Below are 15,698 nucleotides of genomic sequence, written 5' to 3' on the forward strand. Positions count from 1 at the left end.
AAAGGTTATAAAGCCATTTCTAAAGCTTTGGGACTCCAGCGAACCACAGTGAGAGCCATTATCCACAAATGGCAAAAACATGGAACAGTGGTGAACCTTCCCAGGAGTGGCCGGCCGACCAAAATTACCCCAAGAGCGCAGAGACAACTCATCCAAGAGGCCACAAAAGACCCCAGGACAACATCTAAAGAACTGCAGGACTCACTTGCCTCAATTAAGGTCAGTGTTCACGACTCCACCATAAGAAAGAGACTGGGCAAAAACGGCCTGCATGGTAGATTTCCAAGGCGCAAACCACTTTTAAGCAAAAAGAACATTAAGGCTCGTCTCAATTTTGCTAAAAAACATCTCAATGATTGCCAAGACTTTTGGGAAAATACCATGTGGACCGACGAGACAAAAGTTGAACTTTTTGGAAGGTGCGCGTCCCGTTACATGTGCCGTAAAATAACACAGCATTTCAGAAAAAGAACATCATACCAACAGTAAAATATGGTGGTGGTAGTGTGATGGTCTGGGGTTGTTTTGCTGCTTCAGGACCTGGAAGACTTGCTGTGATAGATGGAACCATGAATTCTACTGTCTACCAAAAAATCCTGGAGGAGAATGTCCGGCCATCTGTTCGTCAACTCAAGCTGATGTGATCTTGGGTGCTGCAGCAGGACAATGACCCAAAACACACCAGCAAATCCACCTCTGAATGGCTGAAGAAAAACAAAATGAAGACTTTGGAGTGGCCTAGTCAAAGTCCTGACCTGAATCCTATTGAGATGTTGTGGCATGACCTTAAAAAGGCGGTTCATGCTAGAAAACCCTCAAATAAAGCTGAATTACAACAATTCTGCAAAGATGAGTGGGCCAAAATTCCTCCAGAGCGCTGTAAAAGACTCGTTGCAAGTTATCGCAAACGCTTGATTGCAGTTATTGCTGCTAAGGGTGGCCCAACCAGTTATTAGGTTCAGGGGGCAATTACTTTTTCACACAGGTTTGGATTTCTTTTCTCCCTAAATAATAAAAACCCTCATTTAAAAACTGCATTTTGTGTTTACTTGTGTTATCTTTGACTAATAGTTAAATGTGTTTGATGATCAGAAACATTTTGTGTGACAAACATGCAAAAGAATAAGATATCAGGAAGGGGGCAAATAGTTTTTCACACCACTGTATATATGTATATATATATATATATATATATATATGTATATATATATATATATATATATATATATATATATATATATAGAAACACACTGGAGACTGTAAATGTTCTTAACAGATATGTAATTTAAAGCCAGTATACTTCATGCACTTACAACTATTTACTATCTTAAATGTATGTGCCTTGTTCCCTAAACACACCATCAAATCATGCTATCTCTGCAGCTTTTATATATTCACCCCACTTCATATCTGTGAGACAGCTTGTGCAAAGGAAATTGGATTGTTGTTAAATGTTGCATGACCCCTTGTGGTGGTGTGCAACATCCAGATGGTAAAGCAACATGGCCACCTTAAATCTCTACAGAAGGGCTGTTGCACCAATGAATGCATTATTAAAGTTATTGTTTTAGATCATATTGAACAATTCCATTTCTTATTATAAATAGCTTTAATTTTGTATGTTTACAGATTATTGAGGATAAGAATAATCAAATTAAAGAATATAAGAGTCAAATAAAATGCTTAAAAAGCGACCAAGAACGTCTTAAAAGGAACAGTGAAGAAGAGATAGAAAAACTTAATGAAATCATTGAGAAACTTCAAGATGAATTGGCAAATATAGACAGCAAAGTGTCTGTGGACTTTACTAGCATGACAGAGGATTCGGATAGCAGTAAGCACCAGCTTGAAGCCATAACAGCAGAAAAAGATTTGCTACAGCAGAAGATGGAGCTCAGTGATACGGAGCTGGCCATTACAAGGACTGCACTAGACAAAACAAAAGCTGAAATGGAGTTGCTGAAAAAGGAATTAAATAATGTGAGAGAAGGCCAAATTGCTGATAAAAGATTAGACAATGAGGTGGAAGCTACATCAGAGCCTTTAGCAAATTCTCTTCTACAGGAACTTCAGCAAATTATAAGAGAAAAGAATTTAGAGCTGCTGCAATATTATGATAAAGTTAAGCTACTAGAACAACAGAGCCAAGTCATAGAACAACTGAATGAAGATATAAGGAAACTCCAGGTGGCATTGGCTGAAAAGGAAGAGAGCACTGTTGCAGATTCAGTCTTTAGCATTGAAGTCTCTGGCAATTCAGAATACCAAAATAAAACCGATGAGGAGGAAATGTCTTTAGGTGGTGGAAGTTCTGGTATCAAAGAGGGTCTACAAAGCATTGAGCTTGAGGAAACACAAGCAAAATTGAAATCGCTGAAAGAAGAACTAGAAAAACTGAAACAGTCTCCAGAAAATACGTCTGCAGTTATAGAGAAACTGGAGGATACATTAAGAGAAAAGACAGCTGAACTCTTGACAAGTCAGGCTCTGCTTGACTCTGTGCAGGAGACTGTGCAAAGCACCATGCAGAACTTAGAGTCTCAAGTACAGAGTTTGCAGAAGGTTGTTAAGGAAAAGGATGCAGAACTTCTACAATATGCAGTTCAGAAGGAGCTTCTAGAAAAACAAGAAGTGCAGATTGAACAACTAAATGGGATAATCGAAAATCTTCGTCACAAACTAGACAAAGTAGAGCAAAGTCATGTACCAGAGAAGGTGGAAAGAGACAAAGACTTTTTAACAGATCAGATGCAAAACAAATTGCTGCAAAACACAGAATTAAATGGGGAGGAGGCCACCTTTTTAAAGATAGAACTAGAAAATGCACAGGCAGAGGTTAAACTCTTGAGAGATGAGTTATCCAAATTGCATGCATCTCTTTCTAAGAGTGAGGAGAATTTAAGAGAGGCATTAAGTGAAAAGGTCCAACTTTTGGAAAACCAGGCTTTGTCTGCTTCTGCGGAAGAAGCCATGAAGAAAGCCATGAAGAACATGGAGTCCCAGTTACAAGAACTTCAGATAGATATTAACAAAAAAGACCTAGAACTTCTACAGTGTTCAAATGAAATTGAGTTGCTCGAGGAGCAAGTAAAGACTCAAAGAAATCACAATGATGAAGTGATATTAGCTATGGAAAACACACTCAGGGAAAAGGTGGCTGCAGCTTTGGTGAGTGAAGCTCAAGTGAAGGCTATCCAAGTGCACTCTAAGCTGATGCGACAGACAGATTTGCACATTCTGCAAGAAGAATCCAAAGGAACTCAGACTTCAAAATCTCATGAAAAAGAAGTAGCAGAGACCAACTTCTCTGTTCTATCATTAAGACTTTTACAGCTAGAGAAGCAGTTATCAGACCTCCATGAAGAACTGCAGGCTGAACGGGAGCATGCCGTCACTGCGAATCAACAGATTGCTGAAAAAGATAAGAAACTTGCTGAACTGCAGCAACTTTTGGACTGCACTAATGATAGAAGTGATGAGAGAATTCTAGAGGAAACACCTGATGCTGCAAAGGTAATCGGTTGCTTCCTTTTGTTTCTTTATAATCCGTTGCATTGTTATGAAATAAAGCATTCTGAAGTCTTAAGCACAACCTTTATTTATCTTATTAGTGCCACCAGAATACCCTGCAATTTGAAACATAGGAATTTCTATTAATGCATGTTCTACAGATATTGATTTTATTTAAGTCAAATGTTCATATCAGAATTTGCCTGAAGAAGGGATCTTAATGTTTTGAATATATTGTTATCAATTACACGTATCAGAACAGTTACATCAGTCTAATTCTTCAAACACCATGATTGTTGGGTTTTTTAAGCAGTGTTAGTTGTTTAGAGTCATAAACCGTTTAACATAAATCAATTGGTAACTTTTTAAATGTCACCTTTCCAGTGAGGAAACATTGCCTTTCAATTGTTTATTTTTGTGCAGCTTTTACATGTGCCATCTCAAGGCAGTGTTGCAGAAGAGCAGCTTGAAAGACTCAAAGCAGAGGCTAAAGCTTCCAGGGAAGAATTGGCTCACTACAGAGAGGTGGCAGAGAAACTGAAAGAGGAGCTTTTGGTAGGCAATACATACATCACTTACACCCACAATACAAGTATTTGTATTTTATTTATGAAGCACTGTCTAGGATATATCATAATTATCACATTTTTTAAGTGCCAATATATTATACATTGAACAAACAGATTTACATTACAAAAAAAACTTACAATCGGAAGAGCTTATAATATATTGCTAAATGTAAGTCATATTGTTATACCACTGTCAACATCCTCCATCTTTAAAGAACCTTTAGCGCAGTTCATTTTGGATCGGTGACTGCTGGATGTACCTTTATCAGGTACCTAAAATGCTCCTCAAAGGGGTTGTTCACCTTCCAACACACTTCTCCATTCAGTTGTTCTAAGATGGTTCGACAGAAATACTTTTTTCAGTTACTTTCTGTTTTCTATTTGTGTTTCACTTTTCACCTTCTTTCTGAAGCAGCTCTGGGAGTGGCGTCACACATTTAGTTGCTACATTTCTTATCTTTGTCCCCGCTGAGCAGAAAGCCTGAGTTTCTTTAAAGGGCAACTCCGGCTTCCAAACCCAAATTTGATAAAGAGACCCACATAACACAGAAATCCCTAATATACCCATTACTGTTATCGGTTTCTTCAAAAAGTATGAATACATGCCATTTTCTATGCTGAAATCCAGCTGTTTAACAGTTCTTCTCTTTCTGCATCATTTGAAATCCTAGCAGGGAAAGAGGAACTAAACAATGACAAATTGTAACAACTTCTCCATATCTTACAGACAGCATGCAGGAACTACATAACCCACAATGCATTGCACTGTGATGTTCTGTTCCTTATTAAAATCACATGTGCAGGGATTTGTGGGGTTTGGAGGATGCAGGCTGAGGACAGATGGCTGCTGATACAAAGTAACAGTAGTCAGCCAACTCAGCAAAGTAGTCAGACAGATCAGAAGGAGAGCAGGGGGCTAGGCTTAGGAAACTGTTCCAAACCATTACAAATCATGAAAAGTCTGCATAGTTGCTTGAAATTGTGTTTACTTTTTAAAAAGCTTAAGTTATGTTTTTGTGGAGTTCCCTTTTAAAGGCAGTGGTTTGAATTCATATAATAGTTGCTAATACAGATGCTGCTGAGAAATGTATCAACTAATGTAGCAAATTATAAGAATTTAGAATCTGTACCAGGATTACTGAGCTGGCAGACTGAAACTAGAGACCTGCAGCAGGTTGGGTACCTGTGGAATACCCACATTGCAGTCAGGTAGAACGTTCCTAATTCACAAACTAGGTGAGTGGTCTGCTGGTACCCTGCCTGGGTTATCCGATTGAGCTGCGGGTCTTAGCCTTCCCTCCCAGCCTTGACGATCTAGCAAATTTATTTCCTTTAGCTGGTTGGCTTGCCTCTGGAGTGACATCACTTGCGGATGAGTAGTGGGGTATAGTGGGTTGGACTGCAGGACTGAAACACCAGACACAGGAACATTAAACTTCAATTTTGAAAAAAACAGTCACAAATAAAAAATGGAAAGCAACTGAAAAAGATCTTTATTTCTGGCGAACAATCTGTAAACAATGGAACTGAACTGAAAAAAGTGTTTGGAACAACCCCTATAACTAGATAAACATTTCTTGCATGACTTGCCTCGGAGGTTATAGACAGGCAATAAGATGAGCAAAAGTTGTTTTGACTGGTAATAATAAGTATCTTTTGACCTTGCAGGTAAAAGAGGCAAGTATTAGCCACTTAGAAGAAGACCTATGTCATGTGAGGAAATGCCTGATGGAAGCAGAGGAGCAACTTAAAGCTCATATGATAATGGAAGCACAACAAGCAGAAGAGAAACAATTAAGGGATGACTTACCTGGCAGCTTAGGAAACCTGGAGCCGACTCCCCTAGAAACAAAAACATCTTCCTCACAAACTGAGAAAACCCAGAGTGTTAACAATAGCAACCAGACTCCACCAATCCATCTTACTGATACGGGAGTCCAAAATGTGCTGGATGAAGCACGGTGGGGCAGCACCTCTGATGACGTAGCAGCAATTATAAAACCGTACATAGAAAAGATCGAGCAAATGCAGGATCTTCATGCTGCTGAAATCCTTGATATGGAGGCAAGACACATTTCAGAGGCAGACTCACTGAGAACAGATCAGTATGTTGCAGTTCAGGCTCTCACTGAGGAATGTGAAGCATTGAAAGCGGTGATAGGATCCATGAGAGCCACAGCTGTAAGAATTTAACATTTTTTCCCATTAAACAATGAAATAGATATATTTTTCCATTGTTCTCTAGCTGAATATTCGTAGACCTTAACAGGGAAAGCTATAGACAGTTTACTTTTATCATTATCAGGATCTTTCATATTAAACGTTATTGTCAGCTTACTGCCCTGTAGGTTTGAGGCTGACACCTATTTGTGTCTTTCTTTATATATATGTGCACCAAATCTAGGATTCGGTTCATCATCAACATTTATTTATATAGCATATATATATATATATATATATATATATATATATATATATATATATATATATATATATATATATATATATATATATATATATATATATATATATATAAATAATAATAATAATAAACCAGCACACAGGCATGGGATTCTTTTCACCGTGTGCACCAGCCACACATTGCCTGGTATATATATATATATATATATGTATATATATATATATAAATTAATATTAATGAAAACTGGTCTTGCTAATAATTAAGTGGGACATTTAAAATTGTTTGTAGCTGAATTCTTCTCTAGCCATTCTTATTTGCTTACAAATTAGGATAACAGCAAAGTGATAGATTAATCTCATACCTGTTATTTTCTCACTGCAAATTTTCTTAGGATTTCAGTTTTATGAAGCATTACTGTTAATATAGAAGTCTTCTTATGTATTTTACAGCAAAAATGTCTTCTTTTGTTTAGGGGCCTGTTAAGCCAGATTCACTTCTTCCTACTCCATACCAATTTACAGATACCACCTCTAGCGGTAAGGTACTTTTTGCTTACATTTTGTCTTTAAATGGTCATTATGGGTGTTTACATTGTAATAACTGCTTTAAACACGAATCAGTCGTGGATGTTTTCCTGGCAAATAGAACATTCTGCTATTACATCATATCCATTTTCTTCATTCATTCTTCATATTCATATTGTACCTGCTTTACAGGGGCCTGAGTATCTTAAATCTTAGGTTACAAGCATTCAATGGCAAATTACAGCTAAATTACATTTGTGTATTATGTTCATGTATGTGGATTACCTTTCGGTACACGTTGTATTGATTTCAATGGTATATGCCCTATCTTTTCCTGCCTGCCAGCAGTGCTTAATTATATAATGGTTGTGCCGAAACAGAAACCTTTTACCGTTTAGACCTTGTACAGTATTAAAAGGGATGTCCTGCTAATTTTACATTCATTCCTTAGATGTTGGCATGCAGGTTTAGTAATAATGTAAGTTATCTTTTTCTCAGACACAGGCTCTGACTGGAGCCAAGGAGCCTACGTTCCAAATTTTGAATCTGTTCCAGATGGAGTAAGAAGTGACGATGAAGTTACAACAGATTTATTTCCGAACAAGATAAAGGTGAGGCCACTCGTTTATAAAAATGAAATTCAGTAATGAAATTTTGGGTTCGGATGAAAGTTGCCAATTTGGAATGAAACATAAAGCCTTTGAATGCTATTACAGTGCTGTATTGATATGGAAGTTTTAAACTCTGCATTTTCCTGCCTTGTTAAAGGAATTGTTCAGTGTAAAAATAAAAACTGGGTAAATAGATAAGCTGTGCAAAATAAAAAATGTTTCTAATATAGTTAGTTAGCCAAAAATGTAATGTATAAAGGCTGGAGTGATTTGATGTATAACATGTCAGTCAGAGCACTACTTCCTGCTTTTCAGCTCTCTTGGTTTACACTGACTGGTTACCCTGGTTACCAGGCAGTAACCAATCAGAGACTTGAGGGGGGCCACATGGGTCATATCTGTTGCTTTTGAATCTGAGCAGAATGCTGAGGATCAATTGCAAACTCACTGAACAGATATGTACCATGTGGCCCCCCTTCAAGTCGCTGACTAACTCAGAGTTATAGAGCTGAAAAGCAGGAAGTTGGATTCTGGCTGTTTTATTAGACATCTGTTCACTCCAGCCTTTATACATTACATTTTTGGCTAACTAACTATATTAGAAACATTTTTTATTTTGCACAACCTATCTATTTACCCAGTTTTTATTTTCACACTGGACTATTCCTTTAATGAATAGTGGAAAAATAAACAGCGTTAAAAGCAGTTTTAAAGACTGATTAAAACTGCTCATAAAATCTAAGATGGCAATAGCTGAAAGCACAAAGCAGTATTGTCTGCTGGAAGATAGTCAGTTGGATTAGTTGGTCCCTGGCCAGGAATTCTAAATCTTTTACAGACTGGGGTCTGCTTAATATACTGACTTGGGGACATAAACCTAAAAATAAAATTATGCCCAATGAGAGAAAATATAATTCCAAGGTCATTACACAAACACATTCATAACACATTTTCATTGGTTTTAAAGTTATTTGTAAATGCAATTGAAAGCAGTCTTTGCTTATTACTTTCTGTAATCCTTGCTTTGATGTTTGCTTTACTCAAGCAAAGACCTGTTTATTAATGAGCTGGCTTCTGTGATATTGTTTCGAAAAGTCAGAGCCACCAGGGTAGAGAATAGCTTTGTATTTATTCTCCTGTTATGATCTGAAAGCTGTCTGGTCTACGTCACTAATTGTTGTTCTTTAATTGCAGAATTTGTTAAGAGCAGTTCACCAAGAGAGTATTCAGGTTTTATCACTAACTGAGCCAGATGGTGCTGACGATGATTCCCAGTCTTTCCCTGCCAACCTGGAGCCTTGGCTCAAGGAGAGAAAAACTTTGCTTGAAACCATTGCATCTCTGAAAGATTTGATTGGCAAAATGCAAATTCACAAGGAGGCTAAGGTGTGTTTGTCATACAAGTTAATCATTCAAGCAGTGTTCCTTTATTGGTGGCTGCTTTGTCAGCACTTCAAACCAACTCTAATTGTTTTTTTTTTTTATCTTGGAAATGGACCGACATGTTTTACCTGTCAGACTAGCACCTAGCACACACTGCTATTTCGGGAGATTAGTCACCCATCGACAAATTGCTTCTTCTTCGGGCGACTAATCTCCCCGAACTGCCTTCCCGCTGGCTAGAATCTAAATCGCCGACAGGATTGCACTCGGAGCACTTCATTTTCCAAAGTTGCCTCACAAGGAAACTTCGGGAGACTTCGGAAAGCCAAGGCGATCAGAGTCCCATCCCGCCAGCGAGTTACATTCTAGCCTACGGGAAGGCAATAAGGGGAGATTAGTCGCCCGAAGAAGAAGCGATCTGTCGCCGGGCGACTAATCTCCCGAAATAGCAGCGTGTGCCGGAAAAGTTAAAGGCTTATGCCAAAATACTCTTAAAGGGGTTGTTCCCTTTCCAACGCTTTTACCTGTTCAGTTGGTTTCATATAGTTCACCAGAAATAATTACTGTACTGTACTGAAAGTAATTTCCAATTACTTTCTAATTTCTATGTGTGACCTTTTTCTAATATTTAAGTTTAAAGTTTCATTCTTCATCTTCTTATGTCTTTCTAAAGCAGCTGTGGGTTTGCCAACTCTGTAAACTATTCTAAATTGATACATTTAGTTGATACTTTTCTTAGAAGGCAGCTGTTAGAATTGATACAATTGTTGCTAATACAGCAGTGACTGCTGAGAAATGTATCAACTAAATTCTGCACCTGAATTACTGATCTGACAGACTGAAACACCAGAGACAGGAACTAGCGATCTGCAGCGGGTCGGGTACCCGCGGGTTACCTGCAAAAAAAGCAGGCACCCTGTGTAATGAGGGGAGGATTTTCAGGTACGGGTATAGATGTGGGTGGTGGGTGGAGTTGCGGGTCTTATCTAAATTTCTTATGTTATGTAATATTGTCTATATTTTACTCCTTTTAAAGTTTTACAAAACGTTATGTCCCGCCCACTTTTGATGATGTCACTTCCGGTTTGTAGCACCATCACTTCCTGTTTGATGGTGGTCGGCGGGTCGGGTTGCGGATAAGGCAGTTGCGGGCCCGGGTCAGTAGAGTAAGCAGATCAAAGTGGGTAAATATGAGGGTTGCAGTTTGGGTCGGGTCCGGGTCTTAGAAATTGGTTCCACGCAGGACTCTATGGTTCGTATCAGAAAGGAGGCTCTGGGTCCAAGAGTATATTAAGAAGAGACTGTGAGAGAAGCAGACACAAACTTATATTCCAGTGAATAAGCAGGGAGGAACTTCTGCAGTTTTATTAGCTAAACTAGACCAAGGTATAGGTGCAGTGCTAAGGATGTGTTGGGCTACACATTTATATGTAGGGGACAATGAGATGTGTTTGTGTTACCAAATATCCATCTTTTCATGTCATCATGTTCATCTTTTCTGTGGTTATTCTTTGTAATATTGGATTTATTGATGTTGATGTAAAACTATATCAGATGTTTCTTATTTTCTGTAGGCTTCAGCAAGTCCTGACTTGTATGACCTTATCCCGGACTGGCGAGGAGAGCTTCTCAGAGCCATACAGGAAGTGTTTGACAGGGAACAAGATGTTATGATCTCTGCATTCCACACACAGCTGACATCTCTGGGTACCTGCGATGCAGCCACACTAGTGAATCACATGCAACACAGGCTTCAGGAGCAGGTTGCTATAAGAATGTTCAAAAGTTATTGGTGTTTGAATGATGTACCAAAATATGCACAGGAAAGGCCCTGAATAGAACAATATTTAAAAATAAAACCCTAGGTCAACCATTGATAGCAAATTCCAATTTGGAAGGAGGCAGATTGGCTACAAATGAATAGACCAATTACTTATATTGCTTCCATATACAAGATACTAAAAGATAATTGTAACCTGATTAGACACAAGAAGGAAAGCACTCACCCTAATTTTCGCCAGGAAAACGACCGGACTCTGAACCTACCCTTCAGTATCATTTTTGCTTGACACTTAAATATAGGAGCATAACTACAGCGGCTGCAGGGGGCCCCAGGAGATATGTTGGAGCCCTAAAATTAATTTGCTGTGGGGCCCAGTAACATTTAGTTACGCCACTGCTTAAATGGGTTGTTTACCTTTTTTGCAAAGTCCTACTAAAGTGGTAGGACATTGCAAAATAAAGACTTTTTCTGATACAACTTGTGTGATGTGTAACATGCTTACCTGATTGCAGAGTGCAGAGACTGTTCATAAATGATATTGTACACATGCCCACTATTTATTCATTTTGCATAGCATTAATCCAATTGGCTGTCAGTAGGATAAATGGTGTACAAATGAACAAGGAAGAGGGCAGATATGCGCAGAAGCCATGGAGCTGCCAAATGTTGTTAATAGAACAGTAGCAAGTATTTTAGCATATAGTGTGTCAGCTGTGTAAAGTAACTTTAATGTAGATAATTTAATGTGCATGTTTGAGTTGCATTTTTACATATATATATATATATATATATATATATATATATATATATATATATATATATATATATATATATATATATATATATATATATATATAATCTAAAATATTTTTTCTTAAAGGGAATGGAGCAGATAAATGCAATGGACTGCATACAGAATGCAGACAGGAGAAGCTTGTTACTCGAGGTCCAGGATCTTCGTTCTCAGCTATTAAGTTTAAGGAATGATGTTGCTGCTAAACCACTATCAGTGTCAATAGTGGAAGGTACTGCTTTTAAGTTTTTACCAGTTCATGGTTGAGAAGTTCATTCATGGATTATCATTACACAGTATTTCTAGCTGTGACTAAAGCACATTTAAAAAAAAATGTTTGTGTGTTTACTTATCAGACATGTCTTATCAAAATTTGGAAAATGATCATGCGCATCAGATTCAAGATTTGCACCTGCAACTTAATAGGATAAGCGTAAAATCCAGTGAATTGGAAGAGCAGCTCAACTCAGAGAGACATGTGGTGGCCGAAGTTAAAAATGAACTTGCACAAACCAAGATTGAACTGGAGTCTACCCTCAGCCTACAGCACAAGCACTTTAAAGAGCTGGAGTCTCTCAGGTAACACAGTTAATTGTAGATCTTTAAGCACAACAACCATTGGATGCTGGTTATTAGAAACATAAACAAAGAACAAAAGCAAAGAATAATACTTCACTTATGCCTATGTAAATATGTAAAGGGTGTTTGCATAAATAGTAAGTTTGTTTTGTTATATTTGTTTAATTTTTTTTTTCTTTTTACAAAAGTACCTTCACTATTAGTGCAGAAACACGCTCAGATTCTGGGAGACTTAGTCGCCCGGCGATAAATCACCTCTTCTTCAGGGCAACTAATCTCCCTGAACTGCCTCCCGCTGGCTAAAATCGAAATCGCCAGCGGGATGGCACTTGGAGTGCTTGGTTTTCCAAAGTCGCCCGAAGTTTCGGCAATTTACATTCTAGTCAGCAGGAGGCAGTTCGGGGAGATTAGTCGCCAGAAGAAGAGGAGATTTGTCCCTGGGCGACTAATCTCCCCGAATCTGAGCGTGTGTCTCTGCCCTAACATGCTCCTAGCAACTTGTGGCTACTTGCGGGGAGTAGCAATGCACCCATCTGGCCTGCTCTGAAGAATAGTATACATGTGCACTACCAAAATGGATTCTGCTTTGCATTTGTAGTTATGGTGGACACCATTTAGCAAACTCCCACAATTACTTTAGACTTCTGGAAAATATAGTGTTGTGGGTAACAAACATGGCTATTTGCTTGGTATATTTTGTTGTAGTCTGGTAATGTTAAATCTAATTTAGCAATGTATCCGAATGTTGCAGTTTAATATTGACCAACTCAGTAGCTTCTAGTAGATTACGATCTAATGTTTGGGCACCATCCTGATATCAGGTACCATTTATACTGTTATTAACAGGGCATATTAATTTACAGGCTGGAAATCAAACAGAGGTCAGATGATCTTGACGCAGTCAGCGAAGCTTTAGCAAACGAGCAAAAAAAGGCTAGAGAATTGCAGTGGGCTCTGGAGAAAGAAAAATCCAAAGTGGAGCGCAGTGAAGAGAGGGGGAAAGAAGAACTTGAGGTAAGAAAACCATTTCATCATCTGCAAATATTACAGAGATGAAGCGGAGTATTATTATAGATATGTCTCCTGCAGCTTATCCATCCTCAAAACACTCGGCTCGAGTTGAAGGGCTGAAACGTTGAATAAAACCATTGTTTTTTGTTTGCAGTGAAAAGCCCTGCGAGCGAGGTTTGTTTTGTTGGAATGGAAATATGATGTAAATTTTAACTGGCACCCAGGCATTACCGCTGTTGTTTCTCTGTGTGCATCAGACAGGACTTTATATATGCCGGTTAATATATTTATTATTCTTAGGACCATACTAGTGATAGCATTCATGCCAAACATCTTGTATTCATTTATATTGATCTCCCATGAAAGAAACAGCAGGGCTTCAAATTAAAAATTATTGGCTAAGCCTCAGTAATAGATTTTGTGTTAGTGCATAGTGGGGGAGGGTCAATGTGTGAATAATGCACTATACTGCAGCTCTAAACCAATCACATGGCTTACTTCTGCTTTACACAGGCCAAAGATTTTTGCCTGCAACCATTATTGCAATTTAACTAATGAACATGGTGCCAATATAAAGTGTACATATGTATATAGATGCATATTTTATATCCATCAGGCACATAATAGGCCACACTGGCTCATAGAAAATAAAACATATTCAACTGTAATTTTATTTGAATAGGACTTGAAAATGTTGTTTGAGACACAAAATGAGAAGATTATGGAGATCAGCAACCTTTTGGAAAATGAAAAGCAGATGGTAAAAGATCTCCAAGAAAGGATAGCGTCTAGGGAAATTACCTTTGATGCCGAATTGTCACAGGAGAAAAGCAAGGCTTCAGAGCTTCAAGCTTTCCTTGACGAAGAGAGGAATCGGTGTAAAGAGCTGACAAATGCACTAGACTGTAGAACAAAATTACATACACAACTTCAAAAGTGTGAAGGAGGTGAACAGTCTGATTCACACAGCCAGGCTGATGACTTACTGAAAGGCCTGCAGAGTCAGTTGGAAGCTAAGCATCATCGCATTGTAGAGTTGGTGGGAGAAATGGAGTCCTATAAGCTGGAGTGCGTTCAGTTGCGACAAAGCATTGATGAAGAAAAGCAGAATCATAGAAAGCAGATAGAAGCAGAGAACGACTCTGGAAAAGCTGCTCATGTACAAGCACAGGAGCTTAAGGCCATGGTGGATGACCTCCAGCAGAAGTTAAATGAGAAAACTTTACAGTTACTGAAAGTGAAGGCAGAGGAAAAACACTTGAAAGAGACAATCCACAGACTGGAAAATAATAATAATCAACAGGTCGTCGCTGAGCAGAGAAGTGAAAGAAGAGAGCTTGGTGCAAGTACTGTAAGTCACGTCATTATGTTTCATATGCCACAAACTCAGTATTAATCATTTGCTGACCTTTAGATCTCCTTTAAGTATTGCTCCTAATAATGTTCAAGTAATTATTACTGCATTATAGCAACGGAAACCAGTGATTAATATATCAAAATTAGCAATGAGCTTTAGGGCTGTAAGGTCTGTGGCCTCCCTGTTAAAAACCCTATAAATTGAACTTTTTTAATTACAAATGTTTTTTAGAGTGGATGGAAAAGCACCATAGACACACCAAGAAGTAATGGGCACCAGCAGATCGAGGAAAGGTCTCCCAGATCATTGAGACAAGTTCCTTCCATCGCACTGAATGGTGACTATATTGGAGGAGGGGGCCCTTTCAGTGTAGAGACCATCAGGCAAAGGTTGCAGAGGGTGTCCGATAAGCTGAAACACTTGTCCAACAAAGCCAGCCAAAGGTAAGAGCTGCCCATTGACGGCTGTTTTTCCTTTTGCGTTTCCTTTTTATTTTCAAGCCATGGCATGTTTTTCCCCCAATAACTTTGTTTTTTTTATTTCTAATTACCTATTGATTTATGTCATTGAAGGATACAGTTTGAGGATGTAGACCATGAAGACTTGACCTGGTCAAAAAGCAGCATTCAGGAGATTATATTTCAGCTTGGACAAGTAGCAGTTTTGTCACTTGACGGAGAGGTGAGTTTGTGATACAGTATATCAAATGTATATCAAATGTGTTTATGTTTTGTTTTATATACAACATTTGACACTGGTGATAGGCCTTTCACTTTGTCATTTTATGGTGTAATACTGCACCTTGTAGGAATCAGATTCCTCCTTTAGGACCTGCATGAAGTAGTTTACATTGGATATATTAGCCCTTGTTATTTCCATTTGGATTGATTGTTTTCTCTCTGAACCACAGAATTTTGTTTTCCCACCCGGGATATCCACAAACACACTTACAGAAAAGTTGCTGACACAAAATGCAGAGCTTACAGGATATGTCAGTCGATTGACGGAGGAAAAGAACGATCTCCGGAATGCGTTACTAAGACTTGAGGAAGAGGCCTGTCGCCATCGACTGAGAGGACCGTCAGGTGACCATGTAAGTACAAAACTGTGGGCGGTTGCAAACCCAAAGCGGCATCTTTGGTGCCAACTCGTGTTT

The 15,698-nt window shown here is 38.5% G+C and overlaps 1 protein-coding gene across 6 annotated transcripts in view; it reads left to right on the forward strand.

Moving 5' to 3' along the window:
• LOC108718477 (A-kinase anchor protein 9) overlaps positions 1 to 15,698 on the forward strand; it is a 145,009-nt gene that overhangs the window by 117,413 nt on the left and 11,898 nt on the right. For all 6 annotated transcript variants that reach the window (XM_041565885.1, XM_041565888.1, XM_041565886.1 and 3 more), the window contains 14 exons: positions 1,630 to 3,513; positions 3,934 to 4,065; positions 5,748 to 6,260; positions 6,974 to 7,037; positions 7,524 to 7,636; positions 8,831 to 9,022; positions 10,594 to 10,782; positions 11,683 to 11,827; positions 11,952 to 12,174; positions 13,038 to 13,188; positions 13,868 to 14,536; positions 14,774 to 14,985; positions 15,115 to 15,223; positions 15,453 to 15,635. In XM_041565885.1, the coding sequence (XP_041421819.1) occupies positions 1,630 to 3,513; positions 3,934 to 4,065; positions 5,748 to 6,260; positions 6,974 to 7,037; positions 7,524 to 7,636; positions 8,831 to 9,022; positions 10,594 to 10,782; positions 11,683 to 11,827; positions 11,952 to 12,174; positions 13,038 to 13,188; positions 13,868 to 14,536; positions 14,774 to 14,985; positions 15,115 to 15,223; positions 15,453 to 15,635 (4,779 nt within the window). The remainder of the gene's footprint in view (positions 1 to 1,629; positions 3,514 to 3,933; positions 4,066 to 5,747; positions 6,261 to 6,973; positions 7,038 to 7,523; positions 7,637 to 8,830; positions 9,023 to 10,593; positions 10,783 to 11,682; positions 11,828 to 11,951; positions 12,175 to 13,037; positions 13,189 to 13,867; positions 14,537 to 14,773; positions 14,986 to 15,114; positions 15,224 to 15,452; positions 15,636 to 15,698) is intronic.

The sequence above is a fragment of the Xenopus laevis genome, chromosome 6L (genome assembly GCF_017654675.1).
Source record: "Xenopus laevis strain J_2021 chromosome 6L, Xenopus_laevis_v10.1, whole genome shotgun sequence".
Lineage (NCBI taxonomy): Eukaryota > Metazoa > Chordata > Amphibia > Anura > Pipidae > Xenopus > Xenopus laevis.